Source organism: Chiloscyllium plagiosum, chromosome 2, assembly GCF_004010195.1.
Source record: "Chiloscyllium plagiosum isolate BGI_BamShark_2017 chromosome 2, ASM401019v2, whole genome shotgun sequence".
Classification (NCBI taxonomy): Eukaryota; Metazoa; Chordata; class Chondrichthyes; order Orectolobiformes; family Hemiscylliidae; genus Chiloscyllium; species Chiloscyllium plagiosum.
This window is the reverse complement of record NC_057711.1, coordinates 82,493,316-82,506,784: the sequence shown is the minus strand read 5'-3', so window position 1 is coordinate 82,506,784 and position 13,469 is coordinate 82,493,316. Positions and strand designations below refer to the sequence as shown.

Below are 13,469 nucleotides of genomic sequence, written 5' to 3'. Positions count from 1 at the left end.
TCTACCTCTACTGTACTTGTCTCTTTCTCTGACACACTTAAGTGTTTGAGTAATTCCCTTACAATTTCAGCTTTACTTTTGTTCTGGTTAAACCGAAATCCAACTTCTTTGCTAATTTGAAAATTATGGCTTTTTTCTTTCCTTCTAAATGTTCTTGGCAAATTTGAGTGTCATCTTCAAATCCCAGAACCTCTTTAGCAATTTTAAGAGCCATTTCTCTCACTTTTAATTTAATCAACCACAAGTCACTGTAATTAAACAAATTGTCTCACCTTCATTTGATTTAAAGATTTAGGACGCTAATCTGCAAGTGTTTAAATCTGTTGGGTTTTTTGTACCCCCAAATCTATTCAAATCTGTCTAAACCAGTTCAAATCCCGACAATGAGTCCCAAAACTGTTACATCACGGGGTAAACCCTCCTGCTTAATTCAAACCAGCAACACAGAAAAAATTTGTCCCGTGCAGCAATTTGAAAATTCGAGAGGCCAAGAACTATTTAAAAGTAAAAAGTTACAACTTTATTTCTTTAAGTATAACAGAGAATAATTAACTAACAACTATTTAAACTCCTTCCTCTACCCTATCTTTTACTTTCCTTGCTATAATACTAGCCCGATAAACCCCCCAATTAGGATTTACTGGAAAATTCAAATTTCAAAACCAGTCAGCTGTCGAACCTTCTCTTCTACAGATTTCTTCTATAGATTTGCTCTCCAGGAGGGTGTTGATGATATTCTCTGTGCAAACTCATTCTCTAGACAAGCACCTCTCAAAGTTCTGACCAGCAGCCTACATCTTATGGTCTTTTTAGCAGTTCTCCCTCAACTGTTCAATTTTTCCTGGTCTTATACCCCCAAGGCATCGGATTGTGTCATTTGGCTTTTAATATTGTCAATATACTGAATTCAAACTTGATTGGAGTTTGGTATTTTTTCTGGGTATAATTTAAACGGATTGGCCTAATTCAAATTTGTTTTTGTCTCCATGCAACCAGCTACACTAGTTGCTCAACCAAAAGGTTACATTATATCTTGTTCAGAACACTTGGTGTTGTCAGGTAGTTCTGCTAGCTTTTAATCTTTCTTAAAGGTACAGTACACCCACATCTTCATAACATTAGACTGAGTGAAGTGCAAGTAAATTGTTGCTTCACCTGGAAGGTGTGTCTGGAGCCTTGGATAGTGAGGAGAAGGAAATAAACAGAGAGGTGATGCACCTTGTGTGATTGTATGGGAAGATGCCAAGGGGCTGTGGGAGGTGTTGCAATGTCCTGGAGGCAACTTTCATTTATGGAATGGTGACCATCAAGGTGAGGGGAAGATGTGCCTGGTTGTGACATCTTGGTAGAGGTGACAGTAATGGTGGCTAATGATCCTTTGGATGCGAAGGTTGAAATGATGGTTTGAAAAGCGAGCACTGGGGAGACCCATCTTTGTTGTGGGATGGAAGTGAAAGGGTGAGGACACCCCTCTGATCTGAAGAATGAGACTTTAAAAAGTTGTTCAAAGTGAGGACAAACTCAGCCATTTGAAAGTGGATGGAGATGTGGATAGTTCAGGCTTTTGTTCCAGGAGGAAGCCTCAGAGCCCGAAGACCATTGTAATGGGAATGGACGCCCAGAGGGATGTTACATGATCATGGACAAGAGAAGACTGGTCTCCACGAACTGGAAATCTTGAAACCGATGTAAAGACTCGGAACAATCATGTAAAACTACATGTAAAAAGAAGAGTAAAATGTAGGATTTTTAAAATCTGCCACAAACAATAAAATCAAAAGCAGAAACTCACCTTCATCCAGTGCTCTGTTAATAGCAGCACAAAATGACCAAAAGCCACTATGCATTTTGCCTTTGTATTTAATCAAACACTTGTGATCATCATTTTCAGACCAAAAGGAAAAATTGAGGGTGTCCACGACAAATACCCAGTTGACAGATGCTTCATTCATTGTTTGTGGGTTTAGATCATGAAGTAATTTCCATCCTGTTGCATCAAGTTCCTTTGAATTTCTTTTTTCAAACAGCATTTCAGCAACCTTGCAAACTCCTTTTTCTAATATAAAGACATCTTTGCTGTTGTCAGATATAAATTTTCCAGCTTCCCTTGGCAGCAGTGGTGCATCCATTCTTTTCCTTAACTAGATTTTGAAAGAAAAATGAAACAGACATTTAAACCATGAACAGAAGTTTGCCATTACATACAATAAAGTGCAGGAGTAGATTAAGTAGTTCATACACTTCATACTTACACACCTGAAAAATCACAGCCAGCAACTTACTGATTTTAAGAAAAATAATATTTTGATATTTAAAATTAGTTGTGTCATATTACATTTGTGCCAGTAACCTACAGATAAGCTGGAGCCAATGAAGCTGCTTGTTCCATAAATGCTAAAACCTGGAAGCTCTGCCATTTAAAATTCGGCCACATGGTTATTTTTGTTTTACAAGCATATACAGGGGAACCTCGATTATCCAAATGAGATGGCCAGGCACTATTTCATTTGGACAATTGATTATTTGGTTAATTGATTAAATGCCTTTCCTCTGGGGCTCGGAGTTTTTAAAGTCTGCTCCCCGTTCAGGAGACTTACAGCAGCATACAGCGCACGAGACCCCTCCCCCAACACCGCCCCCCAGTCCCGTCCAACACCACCTCGCCCCGCCCTGTCCAACACCGCGCCCCCCCCGTCCCCAGCCCCGTCCAACACCGCCCCTTAATTCCTTGACTATTCAAAAATCTATCTTTGCCTTAAAAATGTTCTACAAGGTAGCCTCAACTGCTTCACTGAGCAGAGAATTCCCCAGATTCACAATCCTTTGGGTGAAGACGTTCTCCTCAACTCAACCTCAAAAATAAGGGGTAGCAGATTTAGGATTATGCCTCCTAGTTCTCATTTCACTGCCAGAGGAAATAACCTAGAGAAAACACTACTATCTTATCTACTCCCTTCATAATTTTATACCACCTCATTCTTTTAAATTCCATTGAGTTAGGTTCCAGTCTACTCAATCTCTCCATATAAGTGGAGAGATATTGTGTTATAGGTATCTTTACTAACTCACCAGCTCGCTATATTTACTAAATGGAGTTTTCATTCATTCATTCCTCTCTTACTCACAGGCACTCTGTATTTATTGAGTACAGGTACACAATCCTTTATCCGAAATGCTCTAGACCAGCTGGTTTTCAGAATTCAGAGTTTTTCGAATTGCGTAATAAGTGATAGTTCAACAGTGAAATTTTTCAAAATCTTACCGAACAGTAGACTCATTATGAGTAACAGGCCCTGAGACAGAATTGAGGCCTGCCAGTGCTGGGCCATGACCCCCCCATGTCACATATGAGTAACACGCATCGAGTGGATGTGGAGTTGGGTTAACTGTTTGCATGCCAAAGAACCTTGTTAATGAGACAAAAATTTCACATAAAAACTTTCGGATTTTGGAACTTTTCAGATAAAGGATTGTCTACCTGTACCATATTCCCTTTTCATTCATAACTTTGCTATAATGAGTTTCTCGTTCTATCATAAAACCGCAGTTCTGTAGGACCTTTTGCTATTACAAATTAAAACATTCCTTCCAAACTGATTACTGCTATCTCACATCTTCAACTCTTATCAGACCTATTTTTACATCAAAAGCTACCTCTGAATCAGTGTCAATATAGTAATATATTAAGAAGAATGACTCCCCACCATCAAGTCACCATAAAGGTTATAATATTAATCTTATCAATCTTCTTTCATGACGCACCTAGATTACAGAACACCAAACAGTTTCCCTAAATTAGAATGATGTGGAGGTGCCAGTGTTGGAGTGGGATGGACAAAGATAAAAAAAAATCACAACACCAGGTTATAGTCCAACAGGTTTATTTGGAAGTACTAGCTTTCGGAGTGTTTTTCCTTCATCAGGTAGCTGTGCAGCAGGTTCATAGGACACAAACCTTTTAAAACAGGGCCACTCTCCCCTTAACTGACAAAACAGTGCTTCTGTGAAATAGGGTGAATGAATGAAACTCACACCTGCAAATGGTAAAGAAATTTCACAACCCAGCTGCAGTAATCAATTTAATATCCTTTTTTTCATTAAGTACAGGTACAATTTCTAACTTATTTACAGCTATGGATCTAGTATTTTTACTCAGATTTACTAACTTAAAAAAGGACTAACACCTCTTAATTATGCGACCAGTCCAGACAGATACTCTTATTTCTACCAGGAGTAGCAGCCAGCACTTCACAAATGTTTAAACCATCTCCTGTTTCCCGAGGACAGAAGTCCCCAAACCACAATAGATAAAAAATGTGACACCATAATGGTACATTAAAATTCCAGTTAAGAACTGTGTATAAAGAGACTACTCTAAGAACTGTACTTCAGGATTCTATTGCCATCTTGAACTTGTGCTACTGTAGTTGCTGAATAATGACGCTATTTTCACCACTCACTGATGTCACTTGTTATTTTAACACAATCCCACAAAGCCAACCCTCTCAATTCTAGAATCAACCTTGTGAGCCTCCTCTGCACCCCTTCCAGTGCCAGTAAATCCTCTCAACTAAGGAGACCAAAGGTGCACACAGTACTCCAGACTGGCCTCACCTGCATCCTATACAGCTGCAGCATAACCTCCCTATTTTTAAACTCCTTCTCTCTACCAAAGATGGACAATATTCCATTTGTCTTAATTTCCTGCTGCAGCTGCAAACCGACTTCTTGTGATTTATGCACAAGGACCACCCAGGCCCCCCGGGTAGCAGCATGCTGCAATTTTCATCATTTACGTAATAGCTCAGTTTACTATTACTCCCTCCTCCCTACCTTTTATCTTCTCCTGCTGAACACTCTCTGCTCATTCCTGAAGAAGGGCCTGTGCCCGAAACGTCGAATCTCCTGTTCCCTGGATGCTGCCTGACCTGCTGTGCTGTTCCAGCAATAAAGTTTCAACTTACTATTACTCCTACCAAAATGAATGACCTCACATTTACCAACATTGTGCTCCATCTGTAAGAACTCTGCTCACACACTTAACCTATCTGTAGTCCTTTGCAGGTTTTCAGTGAACTCTAAAAGAGAAAGTGAGGATTGCAGACACTGGAGATCAGAGTCAAAAATTCCGTAATGATGAAGACCCTGGTATAGGATTTTATCTTCTCTGCCTCCATGTGTGTTTTAATTTAACCAAACTGTGATTTCTCCTTCCAAGAGAATCCCTAACTATGAGATAAATTATTCCTGTCTTATTACACAGGACTAGATACAGGATAGCTTGCTCCCTCATGGGTTCCATTATATCCTGTTCGAGGAAGCTGTCAGATGCATTCTATGAACTCCTCTGCAAGGCTGCCTTGACTGACTGGATTTGACCAATCAATATGTAGATTGAAATTCCCCAATGATAATTGGCATGCCATCTTTTTACATGCATCAGTTATTTCTTTGTTTACTGCCCCCCTGACCATGATGTTTTTCTCCTTATTAATTTCCACCCACATTGATAGACCCAACATAGTGAAGCATTCCAGATAAAATCTTTATAATGGATACTCATCAAATTGGCAATTTTGGGGAGAAAAAAAGACGATAAAACCTTTACAATCAATACACGTCCCTGAGGTGAAATTTCAAAATCCACAGGTGCACTGATGTCACGGGAAGGCAATACATTTAGTAGTCCTCGTCAATGCACAAAGTTCTGTATGGCCACTTTATCATCGCTGAAAGCGATGACAGAACTTACCCAACAACCGCAACGAGACTCGTAAAGTACACGGGACACCAGGTTATAGTTAATCTTGCGTTTTCAAGTAAACCTGTAGGACTATAACCTGGTGTCGCGTGTTCTTTGACCTTGTCCTACCTAGTCCAACAGCGGCATCTCCACGTCAATGAGGGTTCACCAGCCTCGAGAGCACGTTGGAGGAAAAAGTTTGGGAAGCTCAGTTTTGGATTATACATTAAAAGGATCTACGATTCGATCAACTCAAAACAAAATCGTACATTTCAAAATTCAAATCAAGATTGTTAGAAAGCTGTCACGGAGACTTGTGCATGCGCCTTATGTCAAGGCCTGGAAATAAAAATTTACATCTAGTGAAACATAATTCTCAGAACAAGTTACCCTGAAAATAAGTATTAGTGTATTCGAAAAATCACAGTAAACTCAAAAAGTTTGGGGAAACCCTGGTCGACATGGACATGTTAGACCGAAGGTTCTCATCCCATGCTGTATGATTCTATGAATGTGATTGAAAAAATATGGCTAAATGTAACACTGGATACTAAAGATAAAAGAAGCAGAGCGCCAGATTTCCCAGCCGCTGGTTATTTCGCTGGATTGTGGTGTCCAGGAACCAAACCTCGTGGCACCACATCTCTGCATGAGTGTTAACCAAGAGACAGCAACTAAACCCGTTGGCCGATCAACTTACCTCTGGACGACAAAAAAGCAGACTTCACAACACTCCGACTCCGTCAAAAGCTTCTCAGATCTTTGTACTGTATTCGAAAACAGTCAACGGCCTCAGCCAGGGCAGAAGAGGGGCATGTCTGACTTGTCACCATTTTGAGCCAATCCACTTTCACCTGCCGAGCGTGAAGGAGGCCGGCCAGCCGGCTGGCGGTTCTGCGCACGCGCAATAACACCCCCTCTCCGGCTGCCATCTTTGTAAGGTCCGAACCAGCCGGAAGTGATGTTGCTAGGACACACTAATAAACAGAGAGTAACTGCAAGTCGTTGGCTTCGCAACTGATCGGACTTCTCCATCCTCGATAAATATGCAGGCACCGACTTAAATCAAAAGAGCCGTGCCGGACGTAAGTCAGAAAGAAGTTACAGGCCCCCTGTGTACGGTGAATGTTCACTAAATTGGTGCCTGGAATGTGAGAGGGTTATCCCAAAAGGCTGAGTAAATAGGGTCTGTATTCTCTGGAATTTAGAAGAATGAGAGGTGATCTCATTGAAACATTTAAGATTCTGAAGAGGCCTGATGGGGTAGACACTGGCACTTGCAATACTTGCCATCAAGTAAACAATGGCAAAAGTGAGGACTGCAGATGCTGGAAATCAGAGTCTAGATTGGAGTGGTGCTAGAAAAGCACAGAAGGTCAGGCAGCATCTGAGGGGCAGGAAAATCGATGTTTCAGGCCAAAGCCCTTCATCAGGAATGAAGGCCTAATCTAATCTAGACTCTAATCAAGTAACAATATCTAACCAGGTGTAGCACAGAACCAATAAGTAGTAGGAGGATCTAAAATAGAAATTGCTGGAAAAGCACAGCAGGACTGGAAGCATCTGTGGAGAGAAATTCCCTGACCTGTGAGCAAGCTCTCAGAATATGGGAGCTATAATTTAGAACTAAGACGTGGAGAAATCTATGCATTTGGTTGGGTGTGAATTTTTGGAATTTTCTATCTTAGAGGGTTGTGGATCATTTTGTATACTATAAGGCAGATACAGACAGACTTTTGGGCTCTCAGAAAAGTGGAGTTTAACTTGATTAACCATGACTATGTTGGATAGTAGAGCAGGCTCAATGGGCTGTATGGTCTTTTCCTACTCCTATTCCTTATGTTTCTAATGCTCAGCAGGAGAAGGAAATCATGACTGAAAGAAGAGGAGAAGACACCAAAAGTGGCAAAAGTACCAAGGCATAAAGCTGGGCTGACTTGGCAATGCAACCATTAGATTTAGCTGTTCGCAGTGAACAGTCTGGCAGGATGTGCAGCCCTAATGAGTGTAATCACCCGATAAAGCTCTAGGTCAGTGCATTAAGAAAAACACATCTCACCCTCTCACTAGTTTGCCAGGCTAATTCACACTGGAAACTTTCTCCTCTCAACCTAAAGGTTGCATTGACAGTTCAGGACTGGTGATTGTGGTTGAAATATCCCTGTTGTTATGAAAGGGTTTTTGTCTCTGTTCCAGGTGTGGATACACTACTGACATTGTACAGTGTTTGTTATTGAAGCTGATTTGGAGTTACAAGTCACACTATTGTGTTTATATTGTGGACCAATTGGCAACAAATTAGAGATGATAATGTGCCATTTACTGTGTGGCTACGCTAATAATGCTACATTTATAGAGTCGTAGAGACGTACAGCATGGAAACAGACCCATCGGTCCAACCCGTCCATGCCGACCAGATATCCCAACCCAATCTCATCCCACCTGCCAGCACTTGGCCCATATCCCTCCAAACCCTTCCTATTCATATACCCATCCAAATGCCTCTTAAATGTTGCAATTGTACCAGCCTCCACCACTTCCTCTGGCAGCTCATTCCATACATGTACCACCCTGAGTGAAAAAGTTGCCCTGTAGGTCTCTTTTATATCTTTCCCCTCTCACCCTAAATCTATGCCCTCTAGTTCTGGACTCCCTGACCCCAGGGAAAAGACCTTGCCTAGTTACCCTATCCATGCCCCTCATAATTTTATAAACCTCTATAAGGTCACCTTCAGCCTCCGATGCTCCAGGGAAAACAGCCCCAGCCTGCTTTGCACGCAATATTCCAACAGTGGCCTAACCAATTTCCTGGGAGAAAATGAGGACTGCAGATGCTGGAGTACCAGAGTTGAAAAATGTCATGCTGGAAAAATACAGCAGGCCAGGCAGTATCCGAGGAGCAGGAGAATCGATGTTTTGGGCATAAGCCCTTCTTCAGCCCAATTTCCTGTACAGCCGCAACATGGCCTCTCAACTCCTGAACTCAATACTCCGACCAATAAAGGAAAGCATACCAAACGCCTTCTTTCCTATCCTATCTACCTGCGACTCCACTTTCAAGGAGCAATGAACCTGCACTCCAAGGTCTCTTTGTTCAGCAACGCTCCCTAGGACCTTACCATTAAGTGTATAAATCCTGCTAAGATTTGCTTTCCCAAAATGCAGCACCTCGCATTTATCTGAATTAAACTCCATCTACCACTTCTCAGCCCATTGGCCCATCTGGTCAAGATCTTGTTGTAACCTGAGGTTACCCTCTTTGCTGTCCACTACACCTCCAAGCACTTTTAGGCTAAATATTCAAGGCACTTGCAAGGAGTGTCATCAAGTAACAATATCTAACCAGATACAGTAGGAGGATCGAAAACAGAAATTGCTGGAAAAAACTCAGCAGGACTGGCAGCAACTGTGGAGAGAAATCAGAGTTAATGTTTTGGTTTGAGTGACTCTTCTTCAGAACTGATTGTACCTAGGAGAAGGTTGGTATGTGTGTTGGAGAAAGGATGGATTGATAATGGATTGTTTGTGGTAGCAGCCCAATGTGATGGTTTCCTCTACATTGGGGAGACAAAGCACAGACTGGGCAACTGCTTTGCAGAACACCTACATTCCGTTTGCAAAAATGACCCTGAGCTTTCCATTGCCTGCCATTTCAATACCTCATTTTCCACTTGGAAACCCTGCAACCTTCTGCACCCAATATCAATTTTAATGATTTAGGCCGTTCCCCCATATCTTTATCCCAACCCCCACTCATGAGGCCTTGTCATCATATGGGCTGCTACCACAGACAACCTATTGTCAGCTACTAACAGTCTCCATTAGCAGATTTTCATTCCCCCAGACTGACCTTTACACATTTCTTTGTCTGTCCAATTGTTTTTCTCTCTCTTTCTCTCTCTGCCCCTCTCTGTCTGTCTGTCTGTCTATCTCTCTCTTTCTCTTTCTCTCTTATATATAAAATCTCTGGGCTCCATCGCCACCTATCATTTACTCCTCCCCTCTCCCATCATCCTTTCTGTAGCATATATACCCACATTTTCCTAAGCCACAAGCAGTTCTGAGGAATGTCCACTGGACCTGAAACAGTAACTTTGCTTTCTCTGCGCAGATGTTGCCAGATCTGCTGAGTTTTTTCAATAATTTTTAATTTCCAGGCATCTGCAGTTTTTTTTGTCCAGTATATCTTTTTTAGACATAAGGGGCCTAAAACTGTTCATGGTATTCTTGATATGGATGGGAGGAATCCCTTGACCAATGGTCTCTCCAAGCTGCTCTGATGTTCTGGATCCCAGAAGTCACTGCTGTGCACTGGCTTTGGAGGCCCATATAGCTAGGAAGAAAATTATATGGAATGATTGAGGAGATGTTTCTTGACTCCTCCCCATTAAATTTGGCATTTTATCTGGGCCCGCATATGTAATTAGTTGAGTAGGTAAAATAGCAAGAAGAAACTTGACCTGTCCCCAAACAGAAGCAGATCCCACTTTTCAGCCCATCTCCTTGAAGACTCAAGCTAGTGTCTGCATTTACAGAGGTGTCACTGCTCATTGTTAGTTGAAAGGCAACTTGCCTCTTACCTCTTGTCCCACACTGGGAGAACCTTCTTTAATTTGGAACCTCGATTAACCGGCATTCGCTTATCCATGTTTCAGATTATCTGGCAAGATCGTAAGGTTCCAATGCTTGGCTAAACTCTGTTATCCAGCATTTGATTATCCGAACAAAATACTCCCCATTTATGTCGTTTGGATAATCTAGATTCCTCTGTAAATTGGCAACCATTGCAGGATCCTGATTACATTACTCCAGCCTGTAAAACCAACTTTAATTTTTTTCTGTTGGCAATGATTCAAACAAGACTATTGACAGAAAAAAGTGTTGCTGACAATTCTTTTGCACTACTGTACCATCTCTTGTAGTGAGATGGGAGTTTCCTGTCTAGCATTAATGTAAACATTGTTTATTTTGGGTTCCTATGCTATAAGGATTTGCATTCTAGTAGTTTAGCAAATAACTTGGGATACTCTATTTTATGTTTTACTTGTGACTGTGTTGGTTTGACTGTACAAGAGCTCAGGATTTTCACTCTTTATTGAAACTTGTTTAGCCAGTTGGTTGAAAGCAAGTAAATTAGCCAATTTTTAATTACTTTTCCATTATTTTTATTGAGTTAAATATTATGAACAATACTTGAGCCAATCTTTAATCACTTATCCAGTTTTTTACAGAGTTAAGTATTATAAACACATACTTCCTAACTCAAACTCCTGCAGTTTCACTTATCGGGTCAAGTAAAACTCCAAGTAACACCCACCACCAGCACACAATTATTACACATTTAACAACTTTTTCATAATTATGGGACAAGATTCCAGTCTCTCTGAAATTATGATCCTGTTTTCAGCAGATGTCTCCTTTTCCTTGGAAGATCATTTCTTCTTAGTTAACAAACTGTTGGACCTGGTATCCACTTCCTTTTGGTGACATCCACATCCTTTTCAGGGTAACAGCTTAGCAAAATAAAGGGCAGAAGAAGACCAATTAACAATATGAAAAGTTTCAATCAAGCATGGTGTCAAATCTGCACAGTGATCCTCTGTCTCACTTTCTCCTCCCTTACCAGCCGTGTTGCTTGTCCTTCGAAGTGAAGATGTCATAGATATCGTCTTGGATATTGATAAGTTCTAGTGAGTATGTAAGTGACTGCTAAAGCCAAGCTGTGCCTGGAAGTTTCTACTGCAAATAGAACAGGATTCTGAAGATGATTGAGTTCTGGACAAGCAGCTGGCTGAGAATTTCTGGTCCTTGCATTTCTTTTGGCCTTTGATATGTACTAGCTTTCAAATGAATCTGCATATTTCTTATTTAATTATGTCAGGCACAGCATTCCTGATCAATTTTCTTCTAGAACCTAGAATCAATATCAAAATTCCCAAGCAAAACCTCAGTGTTTCCATATTGTGCTTCCATTGCTATTACAAACATTACAGACTTTCCATTCAAGATTTGTTTTAATAAATGAGTGTTAGTCATTCTGGACGAATGAATATTCCTGATGAAGGGCTTTTGATCAAAACGTCGACTCTCCTGTACTTTGAATGCTGCCTGATCTGCTTTACACACTTTTCTGCTCTGATCTCCAGCATCTGCAGTCCTTTCTCCTGGATGAATGAACAGTCCACCTCACTTGTTACTGTCTCAATATGATGAAGCTTCCAAAGCAGGTCAAGTAAACGAGTTTAGTGTGATGCAGGTACATAGTTCAGATCTCGCATGTCACAGCATAGTGGACAGAACTAATGCTCAATAGGTTTTCAGTCTGATGGGCACACTTATTCCTTTTCGTTCAAAATCTACTGAAGGCTACACTTGCTTTGGTAATCTTGCTTGTACCCTGTCATCAATAGACACAGTTTGAGAGAGTTTGCAAATTATATTTTCTGGTCATAGGCTGAAATTTTAGGCTCGAGATGGGGCTTTCTGGAACAGGCTGGCTCATAACTTCACTTTATTTTGTACACTGATGTTGTGAACATGTGTTGTAAACAAGTCTATTATGCTGCATGACTAGCTCTGATTCTGCAGCTAGTGCACAAATATCAGCAAACTGGAAATTACAAAGAAAATAAAACCAAATATCGTGGTTGCTAGAAATCTGAAATAAAAACTGAAAATGCTGGAGAAACTCAGCAGATCTTCTCTGATAGCAAGATCATAATTGTATCCCACATGGTTTTTAATTGTTGCTCTATCCTGCCCCAATATATTTTACATAATATTACAGAGGACACGTGACACAGAAACAGGCCATCTGGCCCAACCAGTCCATGTTGGCAGTTATTCATCACATGAGCTCTTTGACATCTTCCTTCAACTAAATCTATCATCATAACTGTTTAATTCCCTCTTCTTCATAGGCTTGTTTAGCTTCCCCTTAAACACACCCATAATATTCACTTCAGCTACTCCGTGTGGAAGTGAATTCCACATGCTTACCATGTTTTTGGGTTAAGAATTCTTTTCTGAATTTCTTATTGGATTTCTTTCTGCCTGTCTTATATTAACAGTTTTTACAGTGATGTTGTTTCACATAAGTGGAACAAACCTCCAGTGGGGTTTTAGAAACTAGGGAGTGCAATTTTTGAGAAGATATGTAACTCGGGTTGAGGTTCAGGTTGTAAGTTTGGTCGCTGAGCTGGTAGGTTCATTCTCAGACGTTTCATCACCACGCTAGGTAACATCAACAGTGAGTGTCCATTGATGCGCTTGTGTTTTGTCCCACTTTCTATTTATGTGTCTTGGTCTTTTAAGGTGGGTGATATCATTTCCAGTTCTTTTCCCAGAGATTAGTAAATGGGGTCCAATGGTGGAGTCCAAATCTATGTATTATTGATGGAGTTCCGGTTTGAATGCTAGGCCTCTAGGAATTCCCGTGCATGTCACTGTTTAGCCTGTCTGAGGATGGATGTGTTGTCCCCGTCAAAGCAGTGTCCTTCTTTGTCTGTGTGTAAAGACATTAATGATAGCTGGTCATGTCTTTTGGTGGCTAGTTGGTGTTCGTGTATCCTGGTGGCTAATTTCCTGCCAGTCTGTCCGATGTAGTGTTTGTTTCAGTCCTTGCAGGGTATTTTGTAAATGAGATTTATTTTGCTGGTTGTTGATACAGGGTCCTTTAGGGTCATCAGTAGCTGTTTCAGTGTGTTGATAGGTTTGTGGGCTACCA

General features: G+C 40.9%; 2 protein-coding genes across 5 annotated transcripts in view; one reads left to right on the top strand and one right to left on the bottom strand.

The window, feature by feature from the left end:
- c2h9orf64 (chromosome 2 C9orf64 homolog) overlaps positions 1-6,580 on the bottom strand; it is a 31,316-nt gene extending 24,736 nt beyond the window's left edge. The window contains exons 1-2 of the mRNA XM_043712979.1: positions 6,444-6,580; positions 1,793-2,141 (exon numbers count right to left, since the gene is read on the bottom strand). Of these exons, the coding sequence (XP_043568914.1) occupies positions 1,793-2,129 (337 nt within the window). The 5' untranslated portion in view covers positions 2,130-2,141; positions 6,444-6,580. The remainder of the gene's footprint in view (positions 1-1,792; positions 2,142-6,443) is intronic.
- Positions 6,581-6,585: 5 nt separating this feature from the next.
- LOC122561287 (kinesin-like protein KIF27) overlaps positions 6,586-13,469 on the top strand; it is a 142,148-nt gene continuing 135,264 nt past the window's right edge. For all 4 annotated transcript variants that reach the window (XR_006314985.1, XM_043712962.1, XM_043712952.1 and 1 more), the window contains exon 1: positions 6,586-6,828. The gene's annotated coding sequence lies outside the window, so the exon portion shown is untranslated. The remainder of the gene's footprint in view (positions 6,829-13,469) is intronic.